The sequence below is a fragment of the Anguilla rostrata genome, chromosome 1, assembly GCF_018555375.3.
Source record: "Anguilla rostrata isolate EN2019 chromosome 1, ASM1855537v3, whole genome shotgun sequence".
NCBI lineage: Eukaryota > Metazoa > Chordata > Actinopteri > Anguilliformes > Anguillidae > Anguilla > Anguilla rostrata.
In genome coordinates, this window is record NC_057933.1 from 57,173,305 (window position 1) to 57,192,480 (window position 19,176).

The following is a 19,176-nucleotide window of genomic DNA, read 5'->3' on the forward strand; positions in this document are numbered from 1 at the left end:
GTGTTTAACTCTGTGTGTGCATCACATTGTACAGTTAAACCAGTGTGTATCTCTTGCTGTGCTACTCGTGTGTTATCAAAAGAGAATCAAAGAGGGGAAAAATTCCTCTCAGAACAGCTTTTTTCCAGTGTTTCCTTATGGTGTCTGATCAGGTACTTCCCGCAACTAGTGTACCCATTTTCTGAGTAAATAAATAAATATTCACCACAATCTTTTTTATATTAATTTTTAGCAAACTAGCGAAGATATCCAGTAGCCCAGCCAGGAGACCCTCACCTAAGTCTTCAGGCTTGGGGAGACAAGACTGCAGGCTGTAGACCTAACCAAACATTACAAAAAACCATCAAAGCTCCACCAGTCTCCAGTTTATTGGCAAGACTCATAAATGATTATCATTAAAACAAATTTTCCTCATATGGACTCATACTGATGAAATCAGACGTTACTACTCTCACCCTCTACAGACCAGGTGAAAAAAAAACTAAACTGAAATTGAGATCACAGGGGGTAGTTTTTATTGCAATTTTCATATTAACAAAAAAAGTTGGGTATATGTAGTATTGTTTATTATAGCCTGAAGGCACAGTTAAGTTTCAGGCAAAGGAGAAATGGCCTGGTGTGTGTAAAGAAATGGGATTAAAGACTCAGGAGATACATTTAAAAACCTCCCACACTTTTGAATTGTATTTCTCTTCCCTGGTTTATTCATTCAGTCAGTCATATTGTAATTACCCTGTTTGTTAGATGTTCAATATCTAACCATTAATTGCGGTTACTGTATAGAGCAGTGGTAACAAACTCTTCCCAGAGATCTACTATCCTGTAGGTTTTCCCTTGAACCCTAACAGAGCACATCTCATTCCACAGCTAGATATCTATGCCAGTGCCAAATTAGGGTTGAAATGAAAACCTACAGGTTTGTAGATCTCCAGGAACAGGCTTAGTTACCACTGGTATAGAGTAATGTAAACAGCATTGCAAATTCTATATCTCACGCAAATTCAGTGCAATTTCATGACATTTAAATAAAACTAAGCATGCATACATGATAGTATTTCCAACAGTCAGTCAGATATTACATACATATACTATTTTCCCCACACCTTGCTTTTGAATCTTTATTTCCTTATAATTAATTAAATGGATGGCTGAAGGTATGTAACAGGATGTTCATGGACTCAGTGAGTATAACACTGACCAGGAGGAATGTGATTGGTCATTGGGTTTGTTTTTCTAGAGCTGAAGTGAAGTTAGGCCAGAGTACAAGGATGAGAATGGACCCAGAAATGTTCAGGTTGTGGGACCAGCTGAGCCACTCATCCTTTTGACCATCTATATAACAGAAAATATTGTAAATCTTATCACTAGCCATTTATCCCTTCTCTTTGCTCCGGTGCTGTACATGTATGCATGCACATGGTGAACAACACAACTAAAAACTGTTGCCTATGTCCCAGCTGATGTTACCGGTGATGGTAAATGCAATGAAGGTCAATACCTTCTGAAAAATCCTGTGCCAGTGGTCGATGGAGACACTATGGGTGGTAGAGAAAAAGCAGAAATCAGGAAATGTGCCACAGGTCTTTTCCACAGGTGAAGTGCAGCACTTTCTCCATTTAATTGGGTCTTATTCACCTCAGCTTCATAGGGGTCTGTACATTTTTATAAAGAGCACAAAGGGCTGATTGTCTGTAAGTGCACTGCAATTGCAGACAACGGCTGTTCTCACCACAATGTGCTGCGTATCCGCACCCCATCCTAGTTGCTGCCCCACCCCCCTTTCCTTCCTCCCAGTGTCCGCCTGAGGAGTGGACATTAGCATTAGCAGACGACCTGAAAAAGCGAGCTCCATATACCCATCCTCTCAGGACCAATAACAGGCTGTCTCCAGCCCACATGGGCCTCCTGAGCCAGTGCGTGCAGACTCAAAACTGTGCCATCTCTCCGTTTATAAATCCCTCCCAAAGGAATGGTTTTCCTCTTCCACTCCTAACTTTAGCAGCCTTTGTTCTTGCTCCACCCCATGACTTCAATTACAGCTGAAATGTTTTGCTGATTGCAGCTGTTTTCAAACAGCGAAACTAGGCCATCAACATGGCAGCACCAGTGCCCCATTTTCGGTCTGCTGAACATTTTAGCATCACTCTAGTAGGGCAGTACAGTTTATTACCTATTTAACAAAATTACCTCCTTTTTTTAAAAAAAAAAAAAGGTGCACTTTTAACCAGAACCGTCCTAGCCCAAAAATAATCTTTTAATGTCTCAGACATGGCACTGTACTTCCTTCAATGTCTGCTGCTCAAGCAGCCAACCACGGCTCATTACAGAACTGCATTAAAGCTCTAATGTCTCGCTCCGCTTAGACACATCCACTTTTATCCACAGTAACATGCATTTACTGCATTTTCCCCTGAAATGGAAGCAACAGTGATAGATTCCTATCAAATCACAATGAGATTACATTATTTGAGATCTGTAAATGAATACAACTGCTATTAAAACCAGAAGCCCACAAGGCAAACCAACTCCTGGAGAAAACAGTATTACAACCTTAAACTGTGATGAGCAGCATGTTCAAATACTCGTAGAAGGATGTTCGATTGAAATAACTTCATCCCAGTGAATAACAGACAGCTTGTACAAAACCTAAAACCACCGCCTATGAACAGTTTCATAGAGTAATGCATGTAGGTGCACATAATCTATATAAGAAAGGAAAATAAGGAAAATATAGGATTTCAAGCTGTCAAGTTATTACAGTCACTGAAAACGGACAAATTTTATTTCACTCTCCCTTTGACCACGAGTCAATCCTGTTTATCCTAGCACCACCATTGTCCCACAATGCCTCGGTGAGACAGCTGAATCTATGGTTGTTTTGAGAAGACTTTTTGTGTGCAGCACATTACAGTGAAAAGCCACAGAAAATCAGCCCACACCAAAAAAATAATGTATGCATGTTTATACATTGGGCAAATAAGTGCAGTATTTAAGCCACTGAGCAAAAGCAGACATTGTCTTCAAGAAACAGCTCCCTGTGTTTGTTTCTGTCTCCTGAGAAAAGCTAGCACAGCCAGTTTTGAATGCTTCCCTTTATATCACTTCATTTGTTACAGTGGAATCAATTTATCCTCACACTGTGGTAGCCTCTGATAAGCACTGGAAAGGCTCTAAGCCTCTGGTACACTAGACTAAATGTGAATGAACACTATTTAATTAATTTGAATGAAGTCAGGGAACATAGTTGTCATGCTGGTGGAACCAGTAAAATCAATGAAAATAGCACATTATGAAGGGGGTATAATCATACCATATATGGCAAGACAAATGATTTTCTCTCCGTCCAACAGCCGCATAGGAAGTTCTATTGTCCTGAATCTTTTTTTTTTTGGTTTAATAAAATCCGCTGCTCTGTCCAGTGAAATGCTTGACTCCACCATGCCAAGCGAGTGTGTCCTATAGCCCGTGTGTCCTGCACAGGCTGACGAGGGGAGGCCATGCATTGACCTTCAGGTATTGGGTACCGCCTCGGCCAGCTGGGGCATCCTGAGGACAAGGGCACCCCTCACTGGAGTTGGGACACTCGGAGGGGCGAAGCGCTGCTGAAGTCTAAAAAGAACGGACCCTCCTGCTTGGGCAGGAACGTGGTAGGAATGACGTTGTAAACGCCAGCCGGAACATGGTCAGCCTCCATGTAACAGAAACCACACCTGGATCAGGGAGAGAGAGAAACGTTATTCCATACTGAAGGGACCATAACATAGTCAACACTTACCTGGTCAAGACAAAGCTAAAAAACTATGATGAGATTGGGATAATTACACTTCAAACCCTTGATGTATCTCAGGACAAAAATAAAGGTACTGACTACATTAACCTGGAAGCAAATATAACTGCATGAGTGTGACCTGACTGGAAAGAAGTTCTCTTCTCAAGTTCAGCCCCAGTTTACTGACTTGAGATTTAGGACAGGGGCAAACTCCTTACTCCTACGAATAGCATGAGTAAATGATTATCAGCCAGAATGACCAGAATTACTCCTTATGAACAGATACACAATAGATATTACACACCCTCCAATTTCCCTCGAAATGTGAAATTTTTGACCGTGGAATGTCCATTTGAATAAATACTGAAACTGTTGATCAGAGATGGTGAATACCCTTCACTGATGGCTCAAACCAGGGATATGGTGATAATAGTAATGGGTGTGTTTGTGCTGCTAGGATCCATTGCCCATCAGCTAACTTCACCTTTCTCGCTTTGTCACTGGCAGACAGGGGACTTGGAAAAGGGGAGCCATTACACCATCGTGTCCTTTCCCAGCTCCACTTTCCTCCTCCCCCAATACCCTGACCTTTCCCTCAGAAACGTTACCGATAATCTCCACTGCTTTTCCTCTGGAAGCCAGCGGGTCCTGGGTCTCCCACAGTGGACACGGTCAGGACCTCAAACCCAACACTGTACTGCCTGAGGAGAGGGAAACAGAGCACACATATTTAGCCACATGCTGGATTTGCAGTACACTGCAATGTACTGAACTGCATACCAGAGACAAGAAACCCTAAAAGCTACTTTCTGTGGTCAGGTACAGCCATTTTGGGAGTGAGTTAGTCAGTCTGGTCCCAAAAAGCATGACTGCGTGGGTGGCTACAATAATGCTATACAGAATGGAAAAAGGGCCTTAACTAGTAATACGAAATTAAATCTACACAGAACAGACAGGAATATTAACCATGATATTTAGTGTCTAAATTCAATAGCATCAGCGCCCTCTACAGGACCATACAGGTGCTGTCCTATCAGCTGACAGACATCATTAACAGCCAATATCACACCAAAGTCAAATGCTTTGGGAGAGGGGGTGATTGATAAAAAATGTCTGCATGTATTTCAGAGACTGTCCGGTGGTTCCATGTGCTTTTACAGCAGGTTTGCACCTGTCTGAACATCCCAATGTGAGACACATCAAACTGCACTCCACACACCAGCAGGAGTGCCCTCTCTGAAGTCTGTACAAGGCACATTGTGACCTATCCATAAAAAGGTCATAGAAGCCCACCATCCCCAGCAATGTCTGATGTCTGCGATGATCAAAGGGTCACTGTATCCCTTAGTGACCACACCACTCCACCAGACTGACAAGTGTGCCTCGCAAATCCATAATTATCAAGAAGTGCAGAGAGGCAACCATACTGATCGGAGGGCACAAAATGCAAGGAGACGTCATAGCATGGCGGCAGTGTAGTATAATGGGTAAGGAGCTAGTTTGATTCCCAAGTAAGACACTGCCATTGTACCCTTGAGCAAGGTACTTAACCTGCATTGCTTCAGTATATATCCAGCTGCATAAATGGATGCTACGTAAATGCTATGTACTGTAAAATGTGGTGTAACACGCTCTGGAAAAGAGCATCTGCTAAATGCCTATAATGTAATGTAATGTAAAGCTATACACTTGTTCCATTGGTGAGGAGTGGTACTGTGACTGTTCTCACCTGGACCCTCTCAGCTCAATCAGCAGAGGCCCTGCTTTCTCCAGGTTGAACTGGTAGATGGGGTTGTGTTTGTAAGACTCTTTGTAGTTCCCACACCCCCCAGCACTAGCTCCTTTCCATTGCCCGTTTATCTGTAAGGAGACAGGGAATGAAGCCTATACTAAACACAGCATGGCCACAGGCTGGTTACTTGGCAATAATCAAATTTTCTACAGAAACATATTACCTAGGGTGACTGAGACCTTACCCTCTTTGAATGAGTGAAGGGTGTTGGGATCTTGGAGAAATTAAACTTGCATCCAGAGTACACCTGTTGAAAATAAAAATTTTAGTTTTGAGCTACTTCTGCAGATGTATCTTGAACGTCTGTAAAAACGACTTTGGAGAGTTTGGAGATACTGTGGCACAGTCCTAATTCAACAATGGACTGGATCTTTTAAAGCAGACGTTCCCAGCCTTGGTCGGGCATGCAGAAGAGGACCCCAGGGCCAGGGTTAGGAACCCGTTTTAATGGGGTAATGCTTCATTAAGGGCTGCAATCATTTTTGTGTTTCTTTTTCGTAACATTTCTGGTCATTTTTTTTACTGCCAAAAATGTGAAAAGTGTTCAGTTCTACAGCAGTATTAATTACAAAACCTCCATTCAGCAGCACTACCCCAAACAGGAGAACGGCCTTTGTGTCGCCTTCTCTTCAGACAAGGGTAAACACGCTTTGTGCCACTGCTAATGAAATAGCAGCACCTCCACAGTGTCCACGCTTCAGGGAGACAGAGACCATGGTTTATAAATAAGCATATCCCTGAGCCCACGTTAAAACAGCAGAAATAATGTAGAAGAGTTGCCATAATGCCTGAGCCATGCAGTTTCACATCCCCTTTTTGCTCTGCAGCCAAACACCCTTTCGCTTCTCTCTGCTTTCTTCTCCCTCAGACTTCTGTTGCGGTGAGCCAGCATTCTGTGTGCTGGAGGCGGTCAATGCTAATTACTGCACTATTCATTAATGCACCCATTCATTCTCAGGCAGGCCCAAGGCACAGCCATGGTGAAGAAAGGGTTTAATGTCTGCCTCCCTCTGCACCTCACCTGATGCGTAGTGAGAATTCTGGCACAAAACAAAATGTCTCACCCAGGCAGGGTGTGCTGACCTTCCCCTTCACTGTAAAGTACTCTCAGATCATGAAAAGTGCTTTATAAATGTTCTCCATTTTTACTGTCAGCATTATTAATGCTGTTATAAGCTATTATAACAGCATTAATAATGCTATCTCAGTGGACTTGTGTGACCCCTGCTCAGTACTGGCGATGGCAAATGAGCAGGCTGTCTGAGTGGCAAGCCTTACCCTCAGCGTGTAGTTGATTGTGTTCTGCTTCTCATACTGAGAGACCACCAGGGTGAAGGTGTGGGTCCCTCCACTGGTCAGCTTCATCTTAGTCAGGTAGTGCGGACTATTGATCCGAATCCCGTCAATAAAGGGAGGAGGTTCAGCTGAGAGGTAACATGGGCACACACATAGCGTACACATACACACACACACACACAACACACACACACACACGCACACGCACACGCACACGCACACGCACACGCACAAAACCAAAAGATTATTCATACTGTCTGTACAGAGTCATGGGCAGAAAAATAAACTCCAGTAAACTCTGGCATTAAAGGAGCTCAAAGATTTGGGCTAGCAGGGTAATTAAGTCCTGTTGTAGGCGGCTAGTCTTAGTCATCTAATGAGTGGAGCTCCAACAGCTGCATGCAATGAGGAGGTACAGGCAATGAGAAGGTGGAGCTCTGATATTTATGGGTACTGATGGTAAAGCACATAAACTAAGGAAATGGCAGGACAATCCAATCTAACATGGGGTTTACACTATAATCATAATCATTCTGTTTCAGAAGATACTCACTGGGATAGTAAACCTTCTTCCCATCTGTCTTGTACACAACTAAGGTGATAAATTCCCGGTTTTGTGCAAAGTCGTCCTTAACAGTGAAAGCAACAAAAAATATTAGCACATATTAGCAGCAGTCTGCATTGCTAGGGATTGTCAGTAGTCAGTACTGCACCTTGTCTGTGATGTGCCGAGTGAGTAGCACCCAGACTGCAGCGCCCCCTTGTGGGCACTGAACCTCCAGTTTGTACTGAGGGTTGTTGGCTAGGCTGTAGGCATCCTTCACGGGTCCCTGCTTTCCATCCCAGCTGCTGCAGTGGACAAGAGCAAAGACACCATTTCTTCTAAAAGGCACGTGTCAGTACAACAACCATTGAGGATGCAGAGGTCCATTATAAACCAGCAGTAACTGGTAACAGTCAGACAACCCGGCATTTTAGGCAAACTGAGTTGCAGTTATAAACCCCCTGAGGCAGAGACTAATCCAAATTTGCATCAATATAATATAAAGCGCATCTGGAGTGAATCAGACCCACATCCACATGCACAGAAGGCTACCAGCCCCCTTCATCCTAGATAATAAAACATCTTTATGAAGGCATATGCCAGTGACAAACCTGTGGATGCAGGAAGACTCCTTGAACAGGGCAGGACTCCAGCTCAAGTAGACAACATCGTAGTACTGACAAAGGTCTTCCCAGGTGATCCAGAAGACGCCTGGAACACACAGCCAGTCAGATGGGATATTTGATCAACACGCATAAGCACACAAATTCTCACGCATGTTCTCACCCATGCACATGCACACAAACACTTGGATACACGGACAGAAAGAAGCACATACGGACACATGTATGCGACACATTGTATTGTACATACAGACACACACATAGAGCTTAAATGCACTAAAGATTTAGCTTTATTGTAAACCTTTACACTTGCCACTAGCCATTCAGTCATTTGTAGCACAAGGTTAGGCTCACCCCTATCATGAGAACCTAAAGTTAGAAAGAGTTGACCTACCGTTGTCAAATTTCTGTGCGGTCTTGGGGTCAAAGTTGAGGTATTTGAGCAGCTCGGGGGTCCAGCTCTTCTCATCCCGCTCACTGAAGCGCCCCTTCCACCTCAGGTGGCTCCAGGGGTTTTTCAGCTGGAGGAAGCGTTTGCCCTGACGCACAAACGGAACAGGACTGACCAGTGAGTACGCGCTGCGTCCAGCCACAGGAAGGGTGGCCAAAGTGTGAATTCAGTCCTCTATTCTCTATGTAATGGGGTCCTAGCAGGGAGTCATGTAATACAATCTGTTGTCTAATTGCAAGTAACACATGGAAAAAAAGTGGAGAGACAAACGGCCATTTTGGATCACTGTGCAGAAATTCAGCTATCATTTCCATATCCCTTCACCTTGTACTCCCTGATGTCCAGCACGGCGTAGGCATGTGTTGGCACCAGGCCCCACCGCTCGCCCTCCTCATCTGTCATCACCCCAGTCGCCGTGGTGATTAGGACATGGCCCTTGTGAAACCTGTGGGGTGAAGACAATGCAGCAGCTAACCACATAGGTGCAGGCTATAACTGATCCAAAACTAGGCTGGCTGAGCTTTTTTTCTTTATGAATTTGCATGTTTGAATGTATTTTGATGTAGGGGCAATGGTGGCTGATACAAGCACCCTATAAATTAAGTGGGAAACTAATGAAAATATCATTACAGAAATAGGGAAACAGTTTCACTGATTTAATGCCAGGAGCTTTATTTCCTTAATCATGCAGATCATTTGGGTGGGGGTACCTGTGTGTAGTAGGTGGAGTGGCCCAGTGCAGTTCCTATTTTTGGAAGGTAGTGGTTTGCTGTGGATGGTATCACAAACACAAGACAAGGCCATACCTCTGGTAGAGCATGCGGAAGGTGTCATCCTTGTTGAAGGACTGATTGTCTGAGTGCATAGCGATGCGTTCCGGAATCCAGCCGGTGAGAGCGTGCAGATCAATATTCTACCCAAGCGGGAAAAACAAAATACACAGGAAAGCTCAAGATCACTGAAGAGAATGCCCATACTCTGCAACGAGGGAAGGGAAATGCAGGGAAAATATGTGAGAAAGCGCTGGATCTGCTAGTGCCTGGGTAAGCTTCCCCTGTTATACCCCCTCTTAACCCCACCCCTGGATTTCAGAGCTCCGTATCAACCAACAGCTGAATCACAGCAACGAGGAGCAGATTCAAGTTTCCACCCAATCAGAGGCTTCCTATGAATCCGTACCTTTCATAGGACAAACGGTTCAGACACTGATAATAGGACAATCTGAGATTACTTAGATGTCAATCCTGCCAACAAAAAAAAAAATTCTGAACGTGCAGTCTCCTGCTATGGCTTGTAGCAATATAAGACAAGTGGATACTGGTGGATTGCCCAAAGTTACACAGGGAGTGTCACATTTAACCCCAGAATTAGTACTGTAGTAGGCCGAATAAACAAAAACATGCTTAAAGAGCACCTCATCCTCGTTTTAGAAAATAGGACGGGCTCTCTTTAAGTCTAGGCTACAGCCCCCACTGGACTGGAATACAGCTCTTCACTCACTTTGCAGAGCGGAGGGAACACTCACCGAGTTGGAGCCGGGGAAGTCGTACCCTCCCATCACCTTCATGTAAGCCTTCTCAATGAGCGACACCCATAGCTCGTTCCGGTTGCTGGAGTAGGAGCACAGCAGCTCTCCGTTGCGGTCCACAGGCAAGTAGTCATCGATGATCACCTGCCAGTGTGGAAAAGTGCATTCTTTACCCAGTGTACACTAGCCTCTACATTGGCACTGGCTGTCAGTTTTATATTGTGCAAAGGAGGTTTACACAGTGTCTGTCTAATTTTGAATGGGTTAGCATTATAAGAAAGAACTACACTACACTACACCATCCTATCACAACCACAGTGAAGCATATTTGTATTGAATGCAATTAAATAAGACTGGACATCCCATAATTCCTTTATCAATAATGCATTTTTTTTGGTGATATTGTGTTTATAGGGTGCTATAAGTACATGTCTTTATCAGTGAAAGCATGACCTCACAGCAATATTTGGTGGATTAAAGTGGATTAAAGCCAATATATTGGATCGGTCGCACACAGGTATGCACTGTTCTTCAAACAGTGGTGGCAGAGCTGTGAGCCTTCCCATAATGCTCTGCATACAGCCCTCTCATATACCTTCCTGGGGACGCCATTAATGTGCAGCTTGACCATGTATTTCCCGCAGGGGTTGTATTCTGGCTCTCCTTTCCTGTTCTGCGGATAGATGATGCTGAAATGACAAAGTCACAAAAACAGAGTGTGTCATTTCTACAGTTATCTGACCTGGACTATTCTCACATCTGCACAAAATCTGAAAAAGGGAACAGTGGTGCAGGGTGCAATGGTAAAATTTTAAAATGTATTCATAATATTGTATGTCAGCCTGGACAGGTGTCCATTGAGCTCGTGAATGAATGAATTGGAAGTGCTCCAGAAACCTAGGAGTGGTTCTAATAAGATTTTGTGTTAGTGTGATCGAAGTGGCATTAAAGAGGGAGCAGAGGCTCCATGATTGAAGGGAGGAGGTTTACCTGGTTATTAATTTCTTGCTGTAGCGTCTCTCATACGCTGCACTGATGGCTAAAGATGCGACAAACGAGCAGTCTGACACAACCGTCTGGAGAAAATAAAACCAGAAACCTCACTCTAGATTTGACGGATAATCAAGAAAAAATTATTTTTTTGTCCAACATGAACAGGTATCATTATTCTGCTCTCTGTGTGAAAGCAGGTGATGCAGTGTTGACAAGGGCATAAATTATAAATGATAATAAATGATTCCAAATGAAATAAAGCGAGGGAAAGAAAATCAATGTTCTGTTGTGATAAATCTGTTATCTGTATTATCAGGAAAGCCTGAACACATCACTGGACACATAGCCTGAAAGTGACTAATGTGTCATTAACGAGTGCAGCTCCGGGCTCCGTCTAGTGGCTGTATCACGACATCACAACAGCTGTGCTGCAATGAAGGCCTCCCTCCCCCGCATTATCTGGGGAAAACTGATTCAGCTCAGCTATGAAGTGCAGCATCTGGCATTGCTCTAGTCGGCGAGGATTTATCCCAACCCTGCCTACCACCAAGCCTCATCTGAACCTATCCCAGTACTATCTAAGTGGGGACTAGTCCTCCCTCTTTCTATCTAGACGGGGCAGGTATGACTCACTTGTTTGATGCTGAAGCTGGACACAGTGAAAATCATTGTGGGGCTGTTGCAGATATCGTCAGGCCGAACCCAACGCGAGAAGATGGCTTTCTGTTTGGGGGACAGGGCCAGGTTGCCACGCTTGTCTCTGAGATGCAGGAGCAAGCACAAAATAACCTAATCAATCAAAATTTTCACAAGATTTCAATCTGTGTTTTCAAACCATTTGATATAATGCTGTCAGACTATGATAAGAAGCCACAGTCCAATCCCATTTGACAAGACACTTATTTTTTCCATTACAATTACAATTACACAATGGTATAGTGGTATAAAGCACAACAGTTTGTATTAATGGAAAAAAAATAGGCAGAAATTACGTGAATGGAACGGGAAATGCAAAACGCTCCTTCAGGTCAACACTCATGAACGGCACGTATTCAATCCCATTGATCCTGGAAGTACTCCTGTTAAAATGAAAGGAAAGAATGTATGTGTGTACATACAGTTGAAGTCAAAAAATTACATACACCTTAGCCAAATCCATTTAAACTCAGTTTTTCACAATTCCTGACATTTAATCCTAGTAAACATTCCCTGTCTTAGGTCAGCTAGGATCACAACTTTATTTAAGAATGTGAAATGTCAGAATAATAATAGAGAGAATGATTTATTTCAGCTTTTATTTATTTCATCACATTCCCAGTGGGTCAGACGTTTACATACACTCTGTTAGGATTTGGTAGCATTGCCTTTAAATTGTTTAACTTGGGTCAAATGTTTCGGGTAGCCTTCCACAAGGTTCTCACAATACGTTTCTGGAATTTTGGCCCATTCCTCCTGACAGAACTGGTGTAACGGAGTCAGGTTTGTAGGCCTCCTTGCTCGCACACACTTTTTCAGTTCTGCCTACAGATTTTTGATTGGATTGAGGCCAGGACTTTGTGATGGCCACTCCAATACCTTGACTTTGTTGTCTTTAAGCCATTTTGCCACAACTTTGGAAGTATGCTTTGGGTCATTGTCCATCTGGAAGAGCCATTTGCGACCAAGCTTTAACTTCCTGGCTGATGTCTTGAGATTTTGCTTCAATATATCCACATAATTTTCCTTCCTCATGATGCCATCTATTTTATGAAGTGCACCAGCCCCTCCTGCAGCAAAGCACCCCCACAACATGATGCTGCCACCCCCGTGCTTCACGGTTGGGATGGTGTACTTCGGCTTGCAAGCCTCACCATTTTTCCTCCAAACATAATGATGGTCATTATGGCAAAATAGTTCAATTTTTGTTTCATCAGACCAAAGGAAATTTCTCCAAAAAGTAATAGCTTTGTCCCCATGTGTAGTCTGGCTTTTTTATGGTGGTTTTGGAGAAGTGGCTTCTTCCTTGCTGAGCAGCTTTTCAGGTTATGTCGATATAGAACTCGTTTTACTGTGGATATAGTTTTGTACCTGTTCCCTACAGCATCTCCACAAGGTCCTTTGCTGTTGTTCTGGGATTGATTTGCACTTTTCGCACCAAAGCACGTTCATCTCTAGGAAACAGACAACCTTCCGGAGCGGTATGACGGCTGCGTGGTCCCATGGTGTTTATACTTGCATACTATTGTTTGTACAGATGAACGTGGTACCTTCAGGCGTTTGGAAATTGCTCCCAAGGATGAATTTTCTTTCTGAGGTCTTGGCTGATTTCTTTTGATTTTCCCATGGTGTCAAGCAAACAGGCACTGAGTTTGAAGGTAGGCCTTAAAATACATCCACAGGTACACCTCCAATTGACTCAAATAATGTCAACTAGCCTATCAGAAGTTTCAAACCATGATCATTTCTGAATTTCAAGCTGTTTAAAGGCACAGTCAACTTAGTGTATGTAAACTTCTGACCCACTGGAATTGTGATATAGTGAATTGAAAGTGAAATAATCTGTCTGTAAACAACTGTTGGAAAAATTACTTGTGTCATGCACGAAGTAGATGTCCTAACTGACTTGCCAACACTATGGTTTGCTAACATGAAATCTGTGGAGTGGTTAAAAATGAGTTTTAATGACTTCAACCTGAGTGCATGTAAACTTCCGACTTCAACTGTATATGCCACACACATTTGTGAATACAATTCTAGACAGACACACCGTTTCACTCTTCTTCAGTATAGAGGTGAGCATTCATTCACCTGAGCACTTCGATCTCCTCGGCTGTGTACCGCTGACCCTGAGGCTCACTGGACTGGGCTGACCTCACAGGCTGCGTCCGGTCCTGCAGGGAGAAATCCGGGCCCAGGGGCAGGTACTGCCTCACTGGGTTACTGGGTTTGGGTGCAGAGGGTCCTGCTTTTTCCCGTGGAGTGCTTTTAGACATGGAGGCCTTTAGCCCCTCAGCCCTAAAATGAAAGCAGGTCAAAGATAAAATAAATACATTCATAATTAAATAGTGGAAGAGTAAATGGTATCAGTTAAAAGTGAAAAGAGCCAATAGGCAAGAAATGGATACCCATTCTATTTTCAAGAAGCTTGCACTTGAACGTCAAACAGTTTCAGAAGGATTTCTGCAGTTCTCTTTCAGGAAGGGTAACTAGAAAATGAATGGGCAATGAGCCATAAACACTGACTAGCTCTACCTCACTACAATGCCTGTTCCAAATCAGAGCATACAAAGTGCACATAGACTTGATGTACCGGTCCAGAGCTTGGCGGGCCAGCTGTTTCAATTTCCCCTGTAGGCCTTGGTCTGATGTCTCATTAGACTGTAAGAAAAGGGGGGGGGGGGGAGAGAGAGGGTGGTCAGGATATGGTGACAACAGCAAATTTGATAATCTGTTACTGCAGCTACAAACCTATCAATCAGCGGGATGCCAATCATGATTCCTCTTCATCTCTATGAACCCAGCCATGAAGGACTCTCACAGAGTGCACACAGCAACAGTCACAGAGGTCAGAGCATGTCAGTGGTTCATGTTCAGCTACAGATCCCTCTGGAAGGGGTCTTACTGACCTCAGGAGCAACCGGACATGGATCACTTAGCCAGCCAGCAAGTCTCCTCCAATCGCAGCGGTCAGTTTGAACACCATATAAGGCGGTACTCTGCCAGCTCTGAGCCAGCAGTAATATAAACACAAAGCATAATCCATTTCTATAGAAAAAATGATTTTCTACAAGCTGTCTGTGATAAATAGAAAACCTCACATATACTGTTGAGTTACATTATTATTCTGAATAATATTTTTTGATAATTCAACTGGGAATATATTTAGTAAAGTCCATTCATTTTTGCACCACACATTAAGTGTGATCTGTATATGTGATCACATGCTACAATTATTTTTTAAGCCCACACTATAACATGAACCAGATCTAGACCGCAGACAGATAAACACCAAACCATCTTCCAGGGTGGCATATATACTGTGACTAACACTCTTACAAACACAACTATATACAAAGAGTTCCTGTTAACAGATCAGACTAAGCGCTTAATCTGCTACAAGGTAAAGCGATATGTGCACATAGGGCCTGTAACCCACCGCCTGAATGCACAGTTCCACAGCTTGTGTGTATAGCTCCACTGCCTCGTCACTGTTGCCTTTCTCATCCTCTTCAAAGGCCTGGGTCACTAGGAAATAAGCCCTTTCGAGATCCAATTGATGCTTGGATTTGAGGGGGTCACTGCTCTGTGCCTGCACTGGAAAACAAAACAACAACAAAAAAACACAATGACAAGAACAAGTGTCAGACCCCTGAGAGGGAAGTGAACAGTATGACTGACAGCAGACACAAGAGAGGAAAAACAAAAACTGGTCTAATGAGGCCGAGAATGTGTCTATGTACAATAGGTCAGGACACCTGACTTCTATACAGTCAGAGGGAGTCCAGCTGTTTCTGTTAACTTTTCAAATATTAGTAATTATTATTTATTTTATTTACAGAGACCTTTATATACGTTTCTGTCAATTTATGTGCCTGGATATTTAGTGATGCAAATCCAGGTAAGTAAGAGCAACAGCAGTCCAATATGGGGTGTGAACATGCAACCTTCTGACGTGCATGATGATGTCATTGCACTGTTTGAAATATAAAATGTCTCTCCTAATGCTCAGAAGCATTTCTAGGAACAAGTTGGACCTGCCCTCTGGGAATGTAGCATTACAAGTTTGAAGTTCAAATGTATTCAAATTGGTCAATTAACTTACCTCTGGAACATAAACACATCATGTCAAGGAGCGGTTGGATGTATTTTTGTACAAATGTGACACGTGTATAAGCCAGTAATACAAAAACTATTTGCATACGTATAAAGGCCAGAACCTGTAGTTAAATGAAACTAAAGAAAGACACATAGGCCAGATGCTAGCCTATTGCTGCAGCCTGGATAAATGAGTCATAGCTATGTGTAAACAAAATGTCACTTTTGTGCTAAAGGTGAAGGCAGTCCATGAAGTCATGGAAGAATGATAGGCCTGGTGAAGCAGGGGACAGCCCAGTCACCCCACATACAGTATTTCTGTCCAACAACTTATTTTTGATTCAGAAATGTTTTTTTTATGAAAAAAAGACAACCGTGGAAGTAAACGCTTGTGCCATAGTTTAAATGTTTGGACTGACCTACGGTGTGCAGAGCGTCAACTCTGTCCAGATACTCATTGACTTTGTCCTGGATATTCTCCAGTTTAGAGCCCGCCATGCCGGCATAGATCAGCGCTTGGGCCGCTTCCTGTGAAGAGAGATCAGAGATGCATGCAGTGTCAGTTTTGTGTTTTCCATACCCGAGTATAATGGTGCAATTACTAGTCGGTTAACAGTAACATTGATATCGCTCATTACATTTTCCTTTTGAAGATATAAGAATTGTACTACTGGATAAACTGCTGAAGTAATGTAGCGGAAATTGTGATTAGTGTTAACACCAGTACTTCAGATACATATAATTTGGAATACCCATTTCTATGCGTGGGTTACCGCAGCAAAAGTAAACGTCACACACCATGACACTACTGACGCTCGTTTATCTGGAAATTCCCCACACAGCTTGGTCGTTACGTACTACTGTTACTTTCTGAAACAGATGCTCCGTTCACAATGACGTGGGTACCAACTATATTTGGATAACTTTAAATTTTGATGCGAGTTCTACGTAGATAAAAGACTAGAGGGCTTATCTACACTGCACCTAATCCAGGGCTAACTATGAACAGTGTGAAAAGCCCGTCGCTGTAAATTAGCTATACTACTATACTCGGAATTTGTCGAGAAAGAAACCAACCAGTACAGTAGCCGTTTAACTTGCTCTATCGGAACACGTCAATCAGCTAGTCTAACTAACTACAACGCAAAACATGAACAACTCTTACCTTGTAATAAAACACAGCTTCATTATATTTTCCCTTTTGATCGTAGAAGACAGCGGATTTGGCAAATTTCACGGCATCTTGTTCCAGCACCGCACAATCCATGTCAGCGACTTTGTCAGCGACGATAGTAATGTATATTTCTAGTGTAATGTGGCACTGTCATTAATGCGATTATAATCACTCATACACAGACGAGTCCCATTTTCTGCTATCTTCCGTCGTGTCGACGATGACAACACTGCGATGGTCATAAATCACATAATTACCTTAGATACAAAAAAGTTAAATACCAGTGTATTCGCGTGTATGGCTGTGATTTCGATGTAACAAATGTTTAACGATAGCCGTCAACACCTTATATTAAGATTCTCCATTTTCTCCACCTTACAAACTTTAATCACAACACACTCCGTCATTCTACTTCCGTGTCCGGGGGGAGGCGGGGTGTTCCATTGCACTTATGGTAGAGGTGTGTACTGGCTTTTCTCCTCGCATGAAATGCTCCTCTGTGATATTATTCTTGTATCTGAATTGCGGATTCCCCTGACCAATCTGCAGGCGTAGTGCAGCCCTACGAGAGAGAAAAAACACCGCCTGCGGTACTTTGATGCATATTGCTCACGTAAAATGTTTTACTGATTTCGCGAGGCACATTTCATCGGCCAGTCATTTTAGTAGGCCTACCATTGTATCAACAAAAATGGTTTCGACACCGGTATTGTCTCAACAGAAACAAACGTCCGTTATCAGTTTGCCGTTTAGATTTTACTGGGCCTTCTCTGCATAGTCCTATAGGATAGTACTTTATATGGGTGTTGTGTTCACGCTTAAGAAAAAAATCCTAAAGTGCTGACATGATGTTCCCATAAAGAGTCTGTTATCGACTTAAATCTTGTTTTTTGTTTTGTTTTTTTTTCATTGAATGTGGGACGATATAAATACAATACATATTAAATGATGCAATTAAAACATTTGCTGAAAGATTGTCACATAAATATAAAAAATCTGATAATGTAGGCTGTCCAATTTCTACTACCACATTCAAGTCAGGAGCGGCTGTTGTAAGAGAACACAATGAATGCATTTTACATTTAATGTATGAGTATTAGAATGTGTACGGCTGTACTTGTCATTTTGACTCATGGTTACTTTTGGCAGTGCTTCAAAGCTTCTGAAACAAGTTCCAGTAATGTTTTTAATCAAAATTTCATTCAAAACAGATGCACTGTATTCACACACAGATGTGCTTGTTTATTTGCCAGAAGTTATGTGGGGACTCCAGTGGTTAAAGTTACAATCTCGAAGATTTCCGTTTGGTAATTGCAGGTGTGTTTTTGGACCTCACTTCCCATAGATCCAACCGGATCCTACCAGTGTCGCCTGTGTGACGTCAGTCAGTTGGCACCTGGGACACGCCAACTATAACACTTAGCCTACTATTTACTGAATAAAAAATGGTTGTTATAAAAGTAACGTTATGTACATACTCATTCATTGTCTAACATTAGGCTAACTTAAGCTGCCTTTACACTGCTGAGCCGGGTTAAAATGCTGTAGCAGACCTGGGGTAGAATTAGTGATGATCAATTTCCACAAACGTTCTTTATCCACCTTTTGCCCGGTATGAACGTCTTTACACTGCAGAGAAGAATTCGCGGGATTCGCTGCGGTTCGTGCAATGAATTATCTCGTGCACAATAAACAGTCTTTTTCGTGAATGATTGTTGCGTGATATTTTTGAAACAACCGCCTTGCAAAATGTTACCCCTGGTGTTTCTGGTTTTGCTAGCTAAACTGTTCGAGGATAAAGCTGAGCTGGGTGTTAAAATAGCAATCAGAACAAGAAGAATGAAACAAAAACAAGGAGATTTCATCAAAAAAAGGGCATCAAGGCTGAAGGAACATATGAGGAAGCGTAATAAAATAATAATGCTAATCCCTACTGCCGTATTCTTTTATTTAGTTTTCTCCGGCTTGACATCTTTACACATTACATTACATTACATTACAGGCATTTAGCAGACGCTCTTATCCAGAGCGACTTACACAACTTTTTTACATAGCACTTTACATTGTATCCATTTATACAGCTGGATAGATACTGAAGCAATGCAGGTTAAGTACCTTGCTCAAGGGTACAACGGCAGTGTCCTTACCCGGGATTCGAGCCTACAACCTTTCGGTTACAAGCGCAGTTCCTTACCCACTGTGCCACACTCCG

At 42.8% G+C, this 19,176-nt stretch overlaps 1 protein-coding gene across 1 annotated transcript; it reads right to left on the reverse strand.

The window, feature by feature from the left end:
- Positions 1-2,947: 2,947 nt before the first annotated feature.
- Positions 2,948-17,401, reverse strand: capn7 (calpain 7). Its single transcript, XM_064344178.1, has 21 exons — positions 16,956-17,401; positions 16,210-16,318; positions 15,132-15,289; positions 14,286-14,353; positions 13,784-13,990; positions 11,989-12,075; positions 11,630-11,756; positions 10,994-11,079; positions 10,599-10,692; positions 10,001-10,147; positions 9,282-9,388; positions 8,800-8,920; positions 8,419-8,563; positions 8,013-8,112; positions 7,571-7,706; positions 7,411-7,486; positions 6,840-6,985; positions 5,746-5,808; positions 5,499-5,629; positions 4,378-4,470; positions 2,948-3,710 (listed from the first exon to the last, which is right to left on the reverse strand). The coding sequence occupies exons 1-21, from the start codon at positions 17,055-17,057 to the stop codon at positions 3,566-3,568; spliced, it is 2,448 nt and encodes an 815-aa protein (XP_064200248.1). The 5' UTR covers positions 17,058-17,401; the 3' UTR covers positions 2,948-3,565.
- Positions 17,402-19,176: the final 1,775 nt, after the last annotated feature.

Bases quoted from the DNA above. Each gene is read 5' to 3' on its own strand.
- capn7 (XM_064344178.1), bottom strand. From the start codon at position 17,057: ATGGATTGTGCGGTGCTGGAACAAGATGCCGTGAAATTTGCCAAATCC. The intron at 13,991-14,285 runs GTACATCAAGTC...CTTTCATTTTAG, and splicing joins GCCCGCCAAGCTCTGGACCG to GGCTGAGGGGCTAAAGGCCT. The intron at 11,757-11,988 runs GTAATTTCTGCC...CCTGCATCTCAG, and splicing joins GCATTTCCCGTTCCATTCAC to AGACAAGCGTGGCAACCTGG.